We start from the raw sequence: 20,336 nt of genomic DNA on the forward strand, positions 1-20,336 counted from the left end.
ACAAAAAATAGTGAAAATCATACAAATTTCAGTTTTTCTTTGATGAATATTGCCTTTATATTATTTTTGATTTATTTGTTATCTATAACTGGTTTTTTTTTTAAAGTACCATATAGGTCTTTGTAGATAAAACTTACTTAATCATTCAAAAGTGACTTCAAAATTGGGAAATTTTCAGTGGCAAATTGGGAATTTTCTTAGGGGAATGCATATGGGTCCTTTTAACCGACCCTATTACTATTGTAGGAAAATCCCTGATGGGTGATCCTTGATTGACAAACTGGGAGTACTCTTACAGGGTAGATATTTTACTGGAATAGCCCTTATCATTTATCAAGGGTGAAGCAACACAACGAAGAAACAACATAATATAGACAATACATTTAATAGGTTTGGTTTTTATTGTTTGATGTCCTAACAACAACTATGGCCATTGAGGGTGACCCTGTGTGCTAGATGTATGTGGTGAGTATGTAGAGTTTTGGGAGGCTGCTGTATGTTCCTGTCTGTCTCTTTGTGATGTTGACTTAACTGAAGCATCATGCCGAAGACACCCAGCAGGACACCCCACCCGTACACATGATACAGACTTTAAGACAACGAGCAAATTAGTTGTATAACTCCAAAAAATGCTAAGTGCTAAACAGGGGCAGTTAATAACAATTTTTGAGTGGGCAGCAGAAACGGTACGTGTTGTTCAAAATCCATTCAAACATCATCACTACTCTAGTGATTAATTGGATTCAACTGAATGTTAGCTGTTGTTTTTTCTTTAATCTGTAGCATGGGTCTGTTCATCAATTTTGTTTTTAATTAATAGGAACAAATGGACACAAAAAATATTCTAAGAAATTCCCTAAAATCTGAACCTGCTCTTGATTCAGTTGTGAAAATGGTAAAACTCACTTCAAACTTTATAATTATGAATTTGATAATCATCTTCTAGGAATAATTTCCATATCAATTTCAATACCTTCCTAGTGACTGGAACATGACTGAAGGTCTCCGGTGTATGCAGTGACTGGATTGGCTGTTGTTTTAACCATTCACTATTTAACTCCTGCTGTTGATTGATGAACTGTCTATTCAAGGTAAATGCAGTCTGAAATAGTCAAACCTCGGTTATATTAACAGGACACAAATTTATTCTGGTAGCAGAGTATGTAAGGCATTTCTTTAAAAATCTTTTGAATGGTCATCTGGCATAAAACAAATGTATACTTTGTCAACAAGGAAATTATAAGAGTTGCACTTTGGTCTTTGCCTCAAGTTTCTTACTGGTTAATTAAGGAAAACTGAACTACTAATATGCAAACTTGAGACAATTGTCTCCCCTGAATTATCAAATTATCCACTGAATGTTATTTACCACCAATCCTGTTTAGAATTTATGGTTGCAAGTCTGTAGCACAGAAAAATGCAGTGTAGTTCAACTTTTAATACATAAATTTACAAATCAAAAAAATCTCAATAATCTTGGAACGAATTTCTTGATATTTCAACTTTACAATTACATAATTTTTTTTTTTAAATGATGACCTCCATTACTATTCTATGTCAGTATATATACACATCATTAGTCACAGTTTCTGAACATGATTTTTATCACCAGCTAGTAAATAATTGTAAAACACCTTGACTTCATCTGCTCTTTTGAATCGTTTTAAGTGACGTATCCTCATAAATTCTGATCTGACACGCTTCTTCCAGTCAATGACATGTTTTTCTCCAGCTTCACTCTCCGTGTCCGTTCCTAGTAAAGTAGACTTGACGGTGGAGTCTACAGAATCATGGGTGGTTACCGACATCGTCTCTATGTCTGCCATCTAATAGTCTCAGAAAATACCCTGAAAATATTGATCCAAGTTATTACATATACCAATATCTAAAGCCAAAAAAGAGATGTATGCTTTTAAAAACAATTGTCAATCAATCTAATTAAAATCTAGATGGTCATTCTCATGTAACGTAGTGAGAATGACCATCTAAATTTTAATTAGATTGATTGTCAATATACCCAATGGCACTGATTGTATACAACTGAAAAATAAGTCCTCTATAAATATGATACTTCGAACGTTCATATCGTGCTTTTTAACATTTAAATTTACTTGTCCGAGGTTTGAATTGTATATTGAGTGTATTGACTGAGTAGGAAAGTTACTATGATCACTGATCAGACCAAATAAGAAGGAAAAAATGAGAAATATCACAGACCACAATTAACATGTAATCAACTTCGTTATCTTGAAAAAGGGTTTTAACGCCTTTTTTCCCACCATAGGCACTTGTATCTGGTAATTAACATCGGGAGTTAAAATCAGATATCCCGGATATGCGTTAAGTACATATCGGGGGTAATGGATGTTAACTATGTGTGTTAATTACTAAGATACAAATGCCTATGTTTTCGACTCAGAATACATTTTCAACCCATGTGGAATTTTCTTCCAATTTATCGACGATGCTAAATATCCGATACATACTACACCGCTACATTAAGCATCAACATACAAACAAAACTACAAGTGATAGAAGACAATTTGAATTATTACCTCTGGAACAAAAGGATAAATACAATCACGGGTAATTAGAAAGTTAACATCACATTGTTAGGAAACTGCCGCCACCTTGTCCAAACTGCCACCTAGCGGTGATGAATTTTCTTTCGGAACAATCGGGTTTTTCCCTAATAAACACGGATACGTTTAAAGAAAACCTTGTATAATATAGTCTATTTCAATAAAGATAAACAAAAGCGCACAGCCTCTGATCTCCGGATATACATGTACATAGTAATATGCCTTTGTGGCCTGCTTGATTAAACATTCGATAAAAAAAATGTTGTTTTTTCCCCCCCATTTAATAGGATAATTGATGGACTGCCTCTTATAAGTCTATATTCAATAATATTACAATTTATTTATTACACACATATTATTCGTTTATTCCGCTAAAGAATCAAGACCAGTCAAGTGATTAAATTAAGCTTTTTTTATTTAGTGTACAATTCAATTTCAAATTCCCTAATTAACTGTAGTTGCCTATATACAACCTCCTCGGGAAGACTATTCCAGACTCAACAGACCGAACACCGGATTATTTACAGATGTTACGCCCGTAGTACTTTAACTTAAACCTCTAGTTCCCGGTGACGTGCCTTTATCGGAGATCTCAGTGACAACTCACAATCGTAGAAGTTGTTCAAATTCTTATCAACATTAATCATGTCGCCTCTTCCCAAGACAGTCAGTGTACGCATGTTAAATCCCTCAATCCAGGAATTTACTTTGTAGCCCTTCGTTAAACTCATACTCTATATATGCTAATTGTGGACGAACGAGTGTCTTAAATATAATTTATTTTAATAACTTCGTCAAAATATTCTTCTAAATTAATCCAACAATGATATTAGCCTTATCACAGGCGTCTGCTTCTGGTAAGTATTTATAGAATAAGCAGGGGCTGATATTTTCCCTATAGGCCTAAATACTAACCAAAAGCAGACACCTGTGGCCTTATTTGCTGTTTGTTGCATGCGAGACCACAACTGTTGAACAGTCAAGTCCTTGTCTACACCACAGGGACTTGAGAATGAGTTACAGTCTACATGTATTTGGACCTTCCCTAGTGATCATGAGTATATCACATTTAAGACGTTTTGGGACTGGCTAGATTAAGATTCGGTAAAAATGATACCAGAGGTTCATCTATATAATGAAGACCAGGGGTGTAATTTTTACCGAATCTTAATCTAGCCCTAAAATCCTCTCACACTGTGATATCAGAGACTTGTATATCCTGGTATATAAGTCTCTTGTGATATACATGTACTATGCACTTAGGGAAGGTCCAAGTACATATGAGGACTGTAACACATTCTCAAGTCCCTGTGGTCTTCACCACCCAAATCAAGTTTTCAGACGAAATGTTTTTTAAGTAGATTGTACAGTCCCATTATTGATCTCTCTGCCAAACCTTCTGGTTAGTTTTGATAGAAAACAATATCAACTGTATGCGTAGGGTCTATTTTTTTTTCTAGTAATACTAAACCAGAAGCAGACGCCTGTTGTCAAACCCAGGTATATTGGATCTAATGACTTTTCCTTTCATTGTAGGAAAGAAATGTAAGATTGTTTTAGCTCTAGCGAGCAAAAATAAAAACTTTCGCATAAAACAGAGAAGAAAATCAACATTTCAACACATTACTTAGAAGGCTTATATTGTGTCTGACAAACTCGAACGGAGGCAGACATTTTGTTGCGCATTTTCCCGTTAGATCATAATAAGACGTTTATTACTTAGTTTAATATCCGTGGTTAAAATATTATTCATGTCGTTTAAATTCCATGACAACAAATGCCAATATTCAATAAACAAAATAGGTGCGTGCTGATCAAAATTCGGCTCAGAAGTCTCTTCAGATCGATATGTAGCATTGTATGCTTTACGTCACGTCAGTTTTCCCTTTATTTATCACAACATTTTATTGTAATGCGAATCACTCGTGCATAGTAACAAAAAAACATTGTTCATATAAATAGATGTTCACAGAAAATAATGTTTTAGTGAGCAAGTGGAAGCATGAAATAATTTCCAATAAGGGCGTAAAACTAACCCTTCTTTGGACCAATTGGTATAACAAGAAAGATTGATTTACAAAATATGAAACAGACTATAACTACCGTACTCCGCGAAAAAAATCTTCACGCATGAATGGGAACAGATGACCGTACAGTGAGACGGGGAAATCACACTAACAATCACTTACTGTAATACTAACAAGCCATCTCGGGAGATCCTAAACTCTAAGTTGATGGATACTTGATAACTGTCTGCCGTGTTCGTTAGAGAGTGTGAACTTCGAAACGAATCAAGGAAGAAGCACACTTGTCGATACTAAGTCGGGAGATCACAGAAACCTTGGGAGTACTATGGCTTCGTCAAGTGCCAGTGCAAGCACACAACCTGTCCTTTCACCAGCAGCAGTGTCCAGTCAAAGACGTACCTCTGCTCCAACTGTCAAGGATTCCAAGACTTCAAAACAAACCAAAAACCACAGCACAAGTGCCAAAAGGTAATCTTATAACTAGTGCAGTTATATATACAGGGAAATATTTCAGAACCCCATGGGAGCCTCGTGTGGTATTATCTCATTTGCATATAAGCTTTAACGGACTGGTAGATAAAAACAATAGCATCATTTAATTAATTAATCACATATAAATGTTCAGCAAGTGTTCAACTTTATGTTGTCACCCACGTGATTTTATGATTTTATTGCGTTTTGCGAGAAGAAGTGTCGGAAATATTGGCCATCAATTCAAAGAGGCCACCTAAGGGGAACAAAGAAATGCCAATTCATTGGGTTCAGTCATTGTGTAATTTCAATATTACTAATTTGAGTCTCTTACGATAGTGAATTATACTTGATATTGAGCATTAATTATTAATTAAAAAGGTAGAATGATGCTTGTCACTATATATATATATCTGTATTAATACCCGATATATCAAACTTGTTGAACAAGTTCTGATGTACCCAAATTAGCGAGGTACAAATGTAACACACAATGATCTACTATTAACATGTTAACATAAGAGGGTGTTGGTTATCTAGTGAGGTTGTTAAGTCGACTGTGATTATGATACCTGAGGCCGTCATATGTTTCTTGCTGTGTAATGCCCTAACATTTTTGAGCAAATACTCCAGATTCTATGCCTTTAGTCACATAACTTATTATATCATATTGATGCGACTTTGTATGATTTGGTGTTGTATATATGTGTAACTTGTATCCAAATACCATATATACTGTGCGTCAGTGCCATATATAATTGATCAGTGGGTGTTCAAATAAATGATTAAATATAATCTGATGTACCAGATTGGATATAATGTACATGGCTCAAACATACATATGTACTGCAGATTCTGTACCTATCTTACAGAATTAAGTTCAGAGCTCCAATTCTCATTAAACATACACATGTCAGTGTTTTTCATAAGTACATGTGTTTTTATAAATTTGAAAATCCATTTTGCCTTTGGAAAATTTTATGTCTAAATTGTATTAAAAATTTACATTCCAATAATTGATTTATGATTGTAATGTATGCAGTGTAAATTTTTAGCATTACATTATTACACACATTACATTTTTCTGTTTCTCAGAAGTTTTAGGAAAATTTAAAATTTATTTTGAAGAAAATAAGGTTAAAATGTACTGGGAAAAGACACCCACAAGTTTATATTTAGAAAAACACTGCATGTGGTCGTAACAAACCTTTCAGTTCCAGGTTTTTTTTCTCACTGGTGTGGGAAAGGGCCTTTTTGTCTCATTTTGGGAAGAAAATTGGTGAATTGGGAAAGATTTCTTCAGCAGTAAACTGCAAATTTTGGGAATTTGGCTTTAGTATGATCAAATAATTTCAATTGCGAATGGGGCCCAGAAAAAGCCCTGTCTGCTTGTCATGTGTTTTAACTCTCTCTACTTTGAGAGAAGTTTTACTTCAATATTGATGTTTAAGGTGTTTTTATGTCAATACAATTTCTCACTTAATTTAGACCAACCTTGTTTGATTGATAAGGTATATGAGATTGGTGAATATTTTGAGATAACTTGACTTTCCAGATTATCTGCTGTATAAAATAGCCCTGGGAACATCCCTGTGCATCTTTGGAGCCAATATTAATATCTAGCAAATTTCATGCATGATAATTATTTGCAATGATACAGTGATTTTTTACTCTTCTTTGGAAAGGGGCTAGTGCTGGACCCTTGAAATTGGTAAATTTAGTGTAGTTTCAGGAAATATTGGGAAAATCAGTGTAGTTTAAGGAAAAATCTGGGAATTTAGTGTTGTTTAAGGAAAAATCTGGGAAATGTTGTGTTGTTTAAGGGAAGGGGCCGTGGTGGCCTAGTGGTTAAGGTGTCCTGACACTTTATTTATCACTAGCCCTCCACCTCTGGGTTGCATGTTCGAAACCTATGTGGGGCAGTTGCCAGGTACTGACCGTAGGCCGGTGGTTTTTCTCCGGGTACTCCAGCTTTCCCTCCACCTCCAAAACCTGACACATCCTTAAATGACCCTGGCTGTTAATAGGACGTTAAACAAAATCAAACGAAAAAACAAACAAAATGTTTAAGGGAAAATTGGGAAATATTTACTCAATAAAACTTGACAAGTAAGCAACACTAATGTACAGCAAGAGGTGGGTTATGAAATGGCTTAGTCATGTTGCCCTTTATATACAGTATATCTACCTGCAGCCAAACTTAGAAATTCAGTTTCTAGTACTTTCTACAGCGAAAATTCTATAAAATTTACTTTGTTTAAGTACTCAGGATATCATGACCTAACTAAATTTAAGATAATGAGGTTGACTTATTTTCTGTTCAGATCCTAATTATCTGTTCAGATCCAAATAAAATGAAGTAATTTATATGTAAAAGAAGTTTATTTGTTGCACTGGTACCTGCATACCTGTGGTTTTCAATCCAATGCACATTTGGCAACAGTTTTGTAAGTAATTACAAGTTAAGAGCAGAACAGTAAAAAGTGCATTATTATGATATACAAAATGTACATGTATTAAGTGATCGCTGTGTGAGTAATGAGGAATTGAAGCAGAAAACAAATAACATTGAATTATAGTAGCTACGTAGGAATTGAAGCAGTAATTGATTAAGAAATAGCAGTACACACATGTGTACAGAAATATAATTTATTAAGAAATAGCAGTACACACATGTGTACAGAAATATAATTGATTAAGAAATAGCAGTACACACATGTGTACTGAAATATAATTGATTAAGAAATAGCAGTACACACATGTGTACAGAAATATAATTGATTAAGAAATAGCAGTACACACATGTGTACAGAAATATAATTGATTAAGAAATAGCAGTACACACATGTGTACAGAAATAGCAGTACACACATGTGTACAGAAATAGCAGTACACACATGTGTACAGAAATAGCAGTACACACATGTGTACAGAAATATAATTGAAACAGGAAGCAGTTTAAGCTTAAGAAGTAATTCATGTTTAATTAAAGTATTATACCCTAGCGCACAGTATTAGTAGGTAGGTTAAACTGTCATCCAGCAAATTCCATCAACACCATATGGGATGAAAATTCCTTAATGGGAGACCATATTGTGTGTAGGAGAATACTATGGGACCCCAGAGGCATTTCCAGTGTTTTTCAGTGCTTACAGCCATCTTTTTGCAAATTGATTAATTTTGTGTGGGACAATGATTGGTTCAGTAGATAAAGTAGGTTTTAACTTAAACTGATCTGAGAATTGATGGTAATTTTGTATATAACAAATACATGTATTGATTGAGGAGTACTTGATTCATATTGGGTAAAATGTCCTCAAATCATATTCTTTGAGGATGGGTGTCAAGGAGACACCAACAGCCAAGGTCATATAAAGACGGGTGTCAAGGAGACACCAACAGCCAAGGTCATATAAAAACAGATGTCAAGGAGACACCAACAGCCAAGGTCATATAAAGACTGGTGTCAAGGAGACACCAACAGCCAAGGTCATATAAAAACAGATGTCAAGGCGACACCAACAGCCAAGGTCATATAAAGACGGGTGTCATGGAGACACCAACAGCCAAGGTCATATAAAGACGAGTGTCATGGCGACACCAACAGCCAGGATCATATCACTATGAAGATGGGTGTCAAGGAGACACTAACAGACCGATAGGGTTGTATGGAGAAGGATGTTGAGATGCCAACAGGCAGGCAAGTGTCATATGAGGACAGGGGTCAAGGAGACATCAACAGCCAAGGTCATATGAGAACGGATATCAAGGAGGCACTGACAGCGGCAGCCAGGGTCTTATGAGGATGCGTGTCAAGGATTTGACACTAGAACTTCTTACTTGTGGCTTGGGTTCACAGAGGTGAAGCGATGTGTATGTGTCAGAAGTAGGTCACTCTGACCTAATTTTGACCTTTGACTAATTGCAATTTCAAAGAAAAAGTTTATTGGGACTGTATCTCATGGAACAGGCTTGCTTTTCACAAATTTATGAATATGTATTGTTGGCATATAATTTCACACATGGTGACTGTAATTCTCTGAATGAGCTTATGATCAGTTTATTTGGGCTGTTAGATCAGATTGCCCAGGTTAGAGTTGATTTATTAGCTCACCTGGTCCAAAGGACCAAGGTGAGCTTATGGCATACCATGGCACCCGGTGTCTGTCTGCCCTCAACATCAACAATTGCCTTGTGAATACTTTAAATTGAGTAATTTATATATCAACCAAGCTTGATGAAACTTTGTATGCAGCCATATATACATCAACAAGATTCGGACATGTCCAACAATGGGAATTATGCGACAGTAACTTACAGAGTTATTTCCCTTTGTGTATCATTATTGGACCTTGTGAACATGTTAACTTGAGCAAATATCAAACAAATTTGATGAAACTTTGTATGAAGCCATATACATGTATAAAATGATCTCTGATGAGTTTGAAAATTGGAATTATTTGACAGTAACTTACAGAAATGTTGCCGTTGGTAATGATAAAATAATTAACTATTTTTTAACTCACCTTGCCTGTCAACATTTCCCTTAAATCCCTGCTAGTCCTGAACCCCAGAATGGATTTTGATGAAATTTGTTGTGGAGCATTATTGGGCAAAGGAGATCTGATATTGTATAAACGAAGAATGTGGCTCCCCTGGGGCTGGAGGGGTCGGACCTACCTGTGATATGGGGAAATTGAGGTAAATCCTTTAAATCCCTGACTCCCTAATATAGTCCTGAACGCCTGAATGGATTTTTGATGAAATTTAGCCTGGAGCATTATTTTGCAAATCATGTTGAAATGAAGGATGTGGCACTCTTTGGGTGGGAGAAAGGGGGCCCAATAGGGGAAACAATACAAATTAAACTTTAAAATACTTTTTCAAGAATGTCAGGATTTAGTCCACCTGTAGTTTGAACCATTTAAGGGAGGGTCACTTTAAAAGTAGGAAAATATTTTAATTATAACTCAAATTAGAGTATTTTGCCTTTATTACTGAAATATCCAGTTGAGCAATGCAGGCCCTCTGGGCCTCTTGTTTTAAAAAAAAAAAAGATTGCTAGATGTACTTAATCATTGCAGCAGATCTAGATGAGCTTGGTAATTATGATAAAGAAATCATGTGTCAGTGTCCGATTATAAAAGCTTTTACTTTTTACAGATTACAAAAGGAACTAGCAGAGATCACACTGGACCCTCCACCTAACTGCAGGTAAGACAAGTGTAATGAATTTTATGATTTCTACCTAATTATTGAAAATTTATATAAATCTCAGGATTTCTGCCTTCCAGCAGATCACTAAAGAAATGGTTATAGTGTAAAGTTTGTAACTTCTGGAGGGTGGTTATAGTGTAAAGTATGTAACTTCTGGAGGATGGTAATAGTGTAAAGTATGTAAATTTTGGAGGGTGGTGATATAGTGTAACATTGTAACTTTAGGAGGGTGGTAATGGTGTAAAGTTTGTAACTTTGGAGGGTGGTAATATTGTAAAAAGTATGTAACTTCTGGAGGGTCTGGAGGGTAGTAATAGTGTAAAGTTTGTAACTTTTGGAGTGTGGTTATAGTGAAAAGTTTGTAACTTCTGGAGGGTGGTTATAGTGTAAAGTATGTAACTTCTGGAGGGCAGTCATAGTGTAAAGTATGTAACTATTGGAGGGTGGTGATATAGTGTAAAGTATGTAACTATTGGGAGGTGGTTATAGTGTAAAGTATGTAACTTCTGGAGGGCAGTCATAATGTAAAGTATGTAACTTCTGGAGGGTGGTAATAGTGTAAAGTATGTAACTATTGGAGGGTGGTTATAGTGTAAAGTATGTAACTATTGGAGGGTGGTTATAGTGTAAAGTATGTAACTTCTGGAGGGTGGTAATAGTGTAAAGTATGTAACTATTGGGAGGTGGTTATAGTGAAAAGTTTGTAACTATTGGAGGGTGGTTATAGTGTAAAGTATGTAACATTCTGGAGGGTGGTTATAGTGTAAAGTACTCGTATGTAACTTTTGGAGGGCGGTAATGGTGTAAAGTTTGTAACTTTTGGAGGAAATTGATATCAAAAAGTATACATGTACATAACTTTTTGAGGGTGTTAATAGAGTGTAAAGTTTGCAACATTTTAAGATTGATAATACCTTAATGTATTTAACCTTAAGTGTTTCATAATATTTATATTAAAAAAAAACTTCTTGCTTTCAATCGAGGATAATTACTCCTTTGTTTTCACCTTTTTAGCTAATTTAAAAACTTAGATACTGGTAATCAAACTAAAATCCATCATGTACCAATTCATCTAGAGTAATTTTGTTTAAACTTGAAGATAAATCTCTGCATGCCATGATTAAGGTACTTAAGGTATTTGATGGGTTTTTCCACTAGATTCATAGTTTGGATTTGAATATTATTTCTTTGTAGTGCTGGACCAAAGGGAGACAACCTATACGAATGGGTTTCCACTATACTGGGGCCAAAGAGTTCTGTCTACGAAGGCGGTGTGTTTTTCTTAGACCTGAACTTCTCACAAGATTATCCATTTAAACCACCAAAGGTAAATATAACATATATCATTATGCAAGAAGGTTCAATGACCCATACTTTGTCCTAATTCATGTTTATAATCACCATCCTGTCATCCAGTCAATTTGTCCGTGTAATATTTTCGTATAATTAATAAATTAATTAATATAATTAATTCGTGTAATATACCCTCGAGCAATTTTCATTTGCTGTGCCAGACAGAAATAGTGATGTCATAATATGGACAATAATGTGATGTCATAAATTGTGAATGGAGCAACAAAATGGTTGTCTCCATTCCATTAAGTCATCCCCCTTTTTACCTTTAAACCTGTCAAAACATAGGGTTTCTGAATTATTTGATAAAAATTATCTTTGAATTGTTTTCATTTCAAACTGGATTTGAAGAGACTTGTCTGGATGTTTTCCTTTTTGTTTGCCAATTGCAATGCTCACAGCGGGGCCGCAGTGGCCGAGTGGTTAAGGTGTCCCAACACTTTATCACTAACCCTCTTCCTCTGGGTTGCGAGTTCGAAACCTACGTGGGGCAGTTGCCAGGTACTGACCGTAGGCTGGTGGTTTTTCTCCGGGTACTCCGGCTTTCCTCCACCTCCAAACCTGGCACGTCCTTAAATGACCCTGGCTGTTAATAGGACGTTAAACAAAAACAAACCAAACCAAAGCAATGCACACAAAAATTAAAACTTTATAAAATGTCATGTGAAATGAAAATTCATTTAAGATCCTATATAACAAGAAACAACATAAAAAGGTTGTTCAGTTACCGACTAAACAGAAATTTAGTTATACTTAGTTAATTAGATTTAGTTAATTTACATTTGATAATTAGACAGCACAGCTGATTAGATTTAGTTAATTTACATTTGATAATTAGACAGCACAGCTGTCCTAGCTATAGACAATAGTGTAGCTGAAATGGATAGGTCTGAGCGCTAGTGATCAGGTAGCTCAAATGGTTAGAGTGTCCATGTAGAGTTCAGAGATCCAGTATTGGAGTCCCGGTCTGGTCGTTGCATTTTCCTTTCCTATTACAGTAATATGGCACTTAAAAATTTAATAAGTTAGTTAAGGTGGTATCCTACATTGAATTTTCCTGTTTTGCTGGCATTCATATCGGGCATAACTGTCATCTAAAAGCATGTTTATGTTTACATTAATTGCACATCAGAATCTCGTTGGGATATATCTCGCCTTTTTGTCTGGTTCATAGTGGTATTGTCGTACATAATTAAATAATTTGAAAAATGTTTTGGGTACTTCCTTTCATAGATTTCAAGCTATTTATATTTTTTTCAGGATACAATGTTTTGTGAATATCTTATATTAAACAAGAGGCTGCGATAGCCCGGGCAGTTAAATCGCGGACAGCCCAGTCAGTTAAATCGCGGACAGTGTAATCTCAGTTGATCTGAGGTGCATGGTTAGATGCTCCATATCCGTGTCGGTTTGTGTTTCTCAGGAAGCTGAGAAATGGAATGGTCTGTGCTGTCATGGTCGTGTCTTTAGGCAAGACACTTTATCCTAATTACTCTGGATGGCATGTGATGGGCCTCCTGTATGTTGTTCAGTGAGAAAACACTGGCTGTCCACGTTGATAAACCCAACAAACAAACAATATGTAAAACAAGAGGTAGAGGGAAATGTAACAGAAAGCAACGGGGTATAATCAGTCATTCTCAATACTTTCCTAATTGTTTTTTTTTATAACTTATATTTTTATTCAGTTTTCAAAACAAAAAATAAATACACATGACACAATTTGACAATACATTCGTTCCTTTTACCTTCATCCATTTTTTCATATCACAAATTCAAACACTCTTGATACATATAAGCATCCATTGCATACTATTTCCTTTCATACTATTTCCTTTCATACTTATTCAAGTAATCATATCTGAATATTTGTATAGTATGGAAGTATATATATACACACATCATTATGACTGACATTTATATCACTGTTTGTATTTATTTATTTTCTTAGAGAAAGAAATATATTTTATATGTTTCTTTACAATCAAAACAAAAGATAGAAATGTGTATTTTTTTTTTATTAAAGGAGGGAGATGCATGATACAGACAAACACAAGACAGACAGATACCACAGACCGACAACTACAAGGACAGACAGATTGAAGAAAAAATAAAAAAAAATACATATATATATATAAACACATATAAGACATCTATTAGGACAAACAGCTAGACAGACAGACACCCGACGGACAACTATAAAGACATCCAAACACGAACAGATAATTGGAAAGACAGACAGATTGACAAACAGACAAACACAAGACAGACACTTCAGACAAACAAAAAGGCCTTCGGAAGAAAGAAAAAAATTGATAAGTGAATTGAAAACACTTTTAAGAAATACTTGCTGAAAATATATGATAGAATTTTATAAATGTCATTGGCTTTTTGCAAACAGTCAGAGTTTGAGAAGAAAAATAAATTCAATATAATAAATACTTACAAAAGGAGAACCTTTTTCCATTTTTCCCAACCTTTGTTAAAACATTCAAGAGAAGCTTCACCCTTCCCAATTGCTGCATACTTTTTGACATTGTAGTTTTCTCTTATTGAATTAATAAGAGCATTTAAATTTAGGGTAGTGTTTACACATCTGGTTTTATAGATATAATGTTTAATGATGATGTTAATCTCATTATCAACTTTATTATACACATTTCTAACTGATGGGAGTCCAAATATAAAAGACTGTTTATTCATAGTAAAAGGAAAGGACTTAAATAGGCATAGCCTGATGTCCAATCCTTTTGACATATTGAAAGTGAATAAAATTTTGTTGAAATTGAAATTATAACTGGCAGAATCTGAAAAAAACCAAATATGGCAAATGGTAAATTAATTTCTTTTAAAGTTTGTTGGTTATTTTTTATTTACAGGTGACGTTTCGTACTCGGATTTACCATTGTAACATCAACAATCAGGGCCACATATGTCTCGATATTCTAAAGGACCAGTGGAGTCCAGCCCTGACCATCTCCAAAATACTCCTCTCAGTGACCTCCCTCCTCTCAGACTGTAATCCACACGACCCTTTAGTGGGCAATATTGCACAGCAATATTTGACCAATCGTGAGGAGCATGACAAAATAGCTGTGCAGTGGACCAAGCGATTTGCAACATGAATTTTGATTCGTTTCACATTTAGAAGTTTAATCACAGAATGATTTTGATTGATGAACACTGAAACAGTTTTTCTATGATGAGTCAACTTTTCATTCCATCTCAAATTACAATCTGTTTAAAACCATATTTTTAATTCCACTCTGATATTTCAGGTACTTGAGCATTGGGTATTAAAGTGGAATTAAATATGTGGTTTTAATCCGATTTTCTCAAAATACTCCTCTCACTTTAGCCTGCTCTTTATCAAATTCCGATGCTCACAATTCTTCCCTCAGTCATTCAAACAAAGAGAAGATTAGAATCTTAGTGGTTTTTATCTAAGCTGAAAATACGTACATGTATTTCCCTACAGTACGCACTGCTACTGAAATTAATAACTTTTAATACCATTTCCAGATATATAGCAGTACCCAATTTAACATGATCATTTCAGATAGGAGTACCCAGTTAAATGTTATCATTTCATGATAGCAGTACCCAGTTTAACGGTCCTTTACATTCTTAATTCGTAAACCAAGATTTTCCATAGAGGAATCATGAAAGAAGTCGAGGAAACGGCTAGTTAGTGAATAACATAGGATGATTAAATTTTTTGGGGAGTGAGAGAAACAATTTGGAGATACATGATTTTAACTATTTTTTAACTATTAATCATCAGTTTGATGTTGGGTACAGAATCTCAGAATTGAGATCCAAATGAAATAAAATGAATTGTAGATCTGAATGATTTGAACAATATATTAAGGTGTGTATGTGTTACACAGTGTCTTTATTATGAACATAGATAAGAATTGTCGGTGTGTAACAGGACTTCTGATACATGTATGTTTATAAAATGGAGCGCTTTTGAGCTTCAGTTCCGACCATGTTTTCTGTGAGGAGATTTGTTGAGGTTGTATTGGTTAATGTTGACACAATGGGGCGTTTTTGAGCTTGAAAGCAGTCTGTAGTGAAAGAAGTTGAATCGCCACATTGTTCAATGTTGTGTATAAGATAAGTGGAAAAGTAGAATGTTGTAATTAGATGATTGTAATGTGAGATTTGTTACTGTTTTAATAAACGGGTATTTAAATGTCAGAATTTTTTTGTTCAAGCGTGACTGTATCTTGGGATGTGTTCAAGCGTAACTGTATCTTGGGATGTGTTCAAGCGTAACTGTATCTTGGGATGTGTTCAAGCGTAACTGTATCTTGGGATGTGCTCCAACAAAAGTATCGTTTAAGTTGACATGATTCCAAACATTTACATACAGTAGAAAGAAGGGAAGTGTTGATTTAAGTTGGAATTTTGTTGGGGGGTCAATTACATGTTCTACTAGAATCTAAAGTGTTAGTAGTATTGTATAGGCTAATGTATACCATGAAATATTTGAGTTCTTCATTTTGTGGATGCAAACCATCTACACAGAATATTGAATGTATGTTGCCTTGGTAACATACCAGGCTAGAGGGATCTTCTCTTTAGCTCGATCGGTTGTACGTAAGCCAGAGGTCCCAGGTGTAGTGACAGCTGGACAGTTGATGGGGGCAGAGAATTGCGATAAAATTAATGTAGATTCATGTTCATTAATGCTGACAAGAAGTTGGTATTTTCATAGATGCATAGAAAGTGTATTTGTGATTATCTGTTCCACTGAAAGTCTTGAAGTTTATGTATTTTCATGCTACTTGGTATTACAACTTATGTGTGTACAATGTTGTCTTCATCATACAACGTTCAACGTCCATAAAGCCAAGTTTTCTTTAAGCCTAATCCACAAATGTAATTCATAAAGAACAGCTTCTTTACTGCTTGACATGAGATATGTAGGACATTGATAAGAAAGAAAGATTCATCTTATTTTAAAATTACCCTTAATGATATTCTGCTTGGCTAGAGAGAATTTCTCTTTATCTTGATCAGTTGAACGTAAGACTGTAGCAAGCCAGATGTCCTTGGTTCGATCCCTAGCAGTGATTTTATTTTAGTAATCATGCACACTGTCACATTAATTTCACCCCACAGATATTTAAGACTCTCTGAAGTTTTTGCAGTGCTGTGAACATATCTCTCAGGGGTTTCAAAAGTAGCCTGTAAAATTCCCTCTTATTTAAAATATTTCACTGGATTGTTACATAACAGAAGACATGTTAATGAGATGTAAGGGAGTTTACTTAAAAGCTATTGTGAACCTAGTTTATGACTTTTATACCATTTCACATACTGTGTCTCATGACCTCACCAAGAGTTACGTCCCTTTGAACTTTGTGCTAGGTATGTCCTATTTCTCATCGTCCTCTTCATTAATATAAGTAGTCAATATTTACATGTACAATGGCTACAATGGTCTATATTATTGTGGATGCCACTTGAGATTGCAAGTGTCACATTCTAAATTTGGGTTATGTCCCGACTCTGGGACTGGGAGATGTGGAGAGAGATTGCTGGCCATACTGTTTAGTTTATTTGTTTTAATGAAAGTAATTGTTTCGTATTAATTTTAAAATTCATCATATTTCCTGTATAAAATACATGTTCATTATGATATGTTGTGAGGATGACGATGTTTTAATAAAGAAGTGCAACATTGTTTTCAAGTTGAATTTTCTTTGTAAGAATGGGAACAGACATGATGATAGTGACAAAATAAAATCATTATGTGGGAATGAATTATCATTACCTGTGAAAGCAATAATTATATATTCATCATGTCCTTCTAGCAGCCACCATACCTTAATGCTTGGTAAGAAACAAATTAAAGCCCCATTTATATAATTTGAAAAACTTGAATCCAATGTATATGAAGGAAAATGATTTTATGTTATTTTCATGTTTATATAATTAATTTCTCTTTGTTTTCATGGTAAATACTCAAATGTGATTGGTCGAAAAATTCTTTTCATTCTTCTATGAAAGAAATTCTGAGAATGGTGCGAAAAATGTGACGTCACAATACGACAATTGACGTTGCGTATTGATTTGAGAAAAAGAATCCCATTTAAAACCAGTAAAATTGTACATAAAACATGTTTTAAATGAGAAAATCATTTTCAAAAATTAATTATAAGCGTTGATGTCAATTTTTGTTCGCAAATTTTGTTTGCAAACTGTATGAATCCGTGTAGCGGATTCTTACAGAAGTTTGCAAACAAAATTTGTTTCATACCCCGATGAAACTAAAAAAAAATGACATCAATGCTTAAATGAATGAAATAAAGTTAATATTCAATTTGAGCGCAGCATTCCACACGCTCGGTGCTTGGGCAACTTATTTTTGAATTGTACAGAAATGAAAGGCCAGTTAATTGTGACAATTGTTGGAAGAGACACTTTCATTTTCGCTGATGACACAAAGGCTTCCAATGGAATAACAAACAAGATGGTGCTATCCTATAGTGGGACATGTTCTCATGAAAATGACCAGAAACCGGGCAGCTATAGGTTAATCTCGACAGGGACATGTTCTCATGAAAATGACCAGAAACCTGGCAGCTATAGGTTAATCTCGATAGGGACATGTTCTCATGAAAATGACCAGAAACCTGGCAGCTACACGTTTATCTGGACAAATGTAAAATGAAGCACATTGGAAACTCGAAGATGGATACATTCAAATACACCTTAGCAGAAAGTTTACAACCATTAAAGTTTGTGAACTCAGAAAATGATATTAGGAGCAGACCGTTGATGGAAAACTGAATTTGACAAGCATATCATTAATAAAGTCAATTCTAGAATGAGCATATTACAGAGAACAATGGAATACATGGATATCAATAATTTTAATCTATTGGTACACACTGCATTAAATCTACCTCATATAGGGTATGCAAATCAAGTCTGTGCCATCATCCAGAAAAGTATGTAATAGTGATAGAAAATTTAAAGTGTCAAGCCACAAACAGGTACCCTGGTACCTTGACATTTATCATACAGGGAACATCTACAGAAATTAAAATTACCAACATTAGCATATTGAAGATCATGTGATATGATTGAGGTTTTTAAATTATTTGTGGTTCATGTGACCATTGCAAGAAGTCAACACATTTCGAAAGAAAGTTAAAACATGCAAGGTATATCCTTAAATTATATTTAGATTAAGGACATTCAGCATTAATTTAAGGAAGAGGAATAACTTGACCCATCTTAAGTAGTGAACACTGTCAGTAATATGGATTTGATGAACACTGGATAAAGATACTGTTTTTAAAGAAAAATATAGTTATTATGATGATGTGTATTGTATTATACACTTCAAAAGGATTGTAAATCCTGTACATATTATGTCATGTATCTCATATTACCAGGTCTATAGATTTTGTTCTTGTATTAACGTTTTTTATCTGGCAATAACAATTTTTTGTAGTGATAATAACTTTGAAATTCATAATAGACTATTTTCTTGTAATTATGACTTTTCACCTTTGAGGTAGAAGCTTGATTTCAATGTATTTCTTTCTTTCCTTTTCTATTTTTAGGTCACCTGAGACAAAGTCTGAATTACGTGATCTATTCTATTTCTCCTTTTACGTTGTGCATAAACAATTTATATTTTTGATTTCTTCTCAATAACCAAGAAGCTTAGAGACCTGATACTGGGCCTATAGCAATGTCCAAATGAATGACCTTGACCTTCATCCAAGGTCACAGGGGTCAAATATGCTAAAAAAAATTAATTACTTATTCTGATTAAGCAGGAGGTTACGAGACCTGATATGGGGCCTTTAGCATGCTGGGGTGAAGAGCTAATAAGATTGTTCAAATGAATGACCTTGACCTTCATTCAAGGTATCAGGGATCAAATATACTGAACTCTTTAATTAAATGACTTTTTCTCACCAAGCAAGATCGATGTTCAGACCCCTGATAGTAGGCCTTTAGCATGCTGGTGTGAATTTAAGACCTATTAAGACTGTTCAAATGAATGACATTAGATTCATTGAAGGTCACAGGGGTCATGTATGCTAACCAAGAAGCCCGGCCAGCTGCCTGAAATTTTTGGCCTTTAGCATGCTGGGGTGAAGGGCTATGAAGTTTTATTTTTCAAATGAATGACCTTGACCTTCATATAAGGTCACCAGACTCTTAAGATATGCTAAAATCTTTATACAGCTTTATCCCAGGAACCAACACACCTAGAAATCTGATATTTGGCATGCTGGGGTGATTTAGGATATTGACCTCCAATTCAAGGTCTCTGAGGAATCAAATCTGCAAAAAGATATCAAAATTCAGGTGACTTCTAGGGCCCATGGGCAGCTTTTTTGTTTTTGTTTTATTTTCCATATGTTAGGTTTAATTTTATGAAATTTTGATTTCCTTCATCCTGGAATCTATAAGTCTATTTGGGTGTTTAATGAAACATGAGATTACATGCAGTTGATAACAGAAATTTCCCTAAAGGAGCAACTTTCCATACAAATAAAGAGTTAGACAGTAGATTGAAAAAGAACTTAACTGCATCACTTACAGCTGTTTTGACTTATAAGGCGATGGTGGAAACTCAAAATTAAGATTAATTTTATAATTTTAAATATTTTGCTTATAAAGAATGTCAAGTAGATATACATATTTATCT

At 34.6% G+C, this 20,336-nt stretch overlaps 2 protein-coding genes across 2 annotated transcripts in view; one reads left to right on the top strand and one right to left on the bottom strand.

The window, feature by feature from the left end:
• The window catches only part of LOC117318179 (histone-lysine N-methyltransferase EZH2-like), a 30,520-nt gene extending 27,845 nt beyond the window's left edge, over window positions 1–2,675 (bottom strand). The window contains exons 1-3 of the mRNA XM_033873206.1: window positions 2,556–2,675; window positions 1,635–1,847; window positions 974–1,102 (exon numbers count right to left, since the gene is read on the bottom strand). Of these exons, the coding sequence (XP_033729097.1) occupies window positions 974–1,102; window positions 1,635–1,826 (321 nt within the window). The 5' untranslated portion in view covers window positions 1,827–1,847; window positions 2,556–2,675. The remainder of the gene's footprint in view (window positions 1–973; window positions 1,103–1,634; window positions 1,848–2,555) is intronic.
• A 2,027-nt stretch (window positions 2,676–4,702) lies between these two features.
• Window positions 4,703–15,222, top strand: LOC117318181 (ubiquitin-conjugating enzyme E2 E1-like). The gene is made up of 4 exons (XM_033873207.1): window positions 4,703–5,077; window positions 10,244–10,294; window positions 11,492–11,624; window positions 14,530–15,222. Exons 1-4 carry the CDS (start codon window positions 4,935–4,937, stop codon window positions 14,773–14,775), a joined length of 573 nt encoding a protein of 190 aa, XP_033729098.1. The 5' UTR covers window positions 4,703–4,934; the 3' UTR covers window positions 14,776–15,222.
• Window positions 15,223–20,336: the final 5,114 nt, after the last annotated feature.

This window comes from Pecten maximus, chromosome 19, assembly GCF_902652985.1.
Source record: "Pecten maximus chromosome 19, xPecMax1.1, whole genome shotgun sequence".
In the NCBI taxonomy this organism is placed as follows: Eukaryota; Metazoa; Mollusca; class Bivalvia; order Pectinida; family Pectinidae; genus Pecten; species Pecten maximus.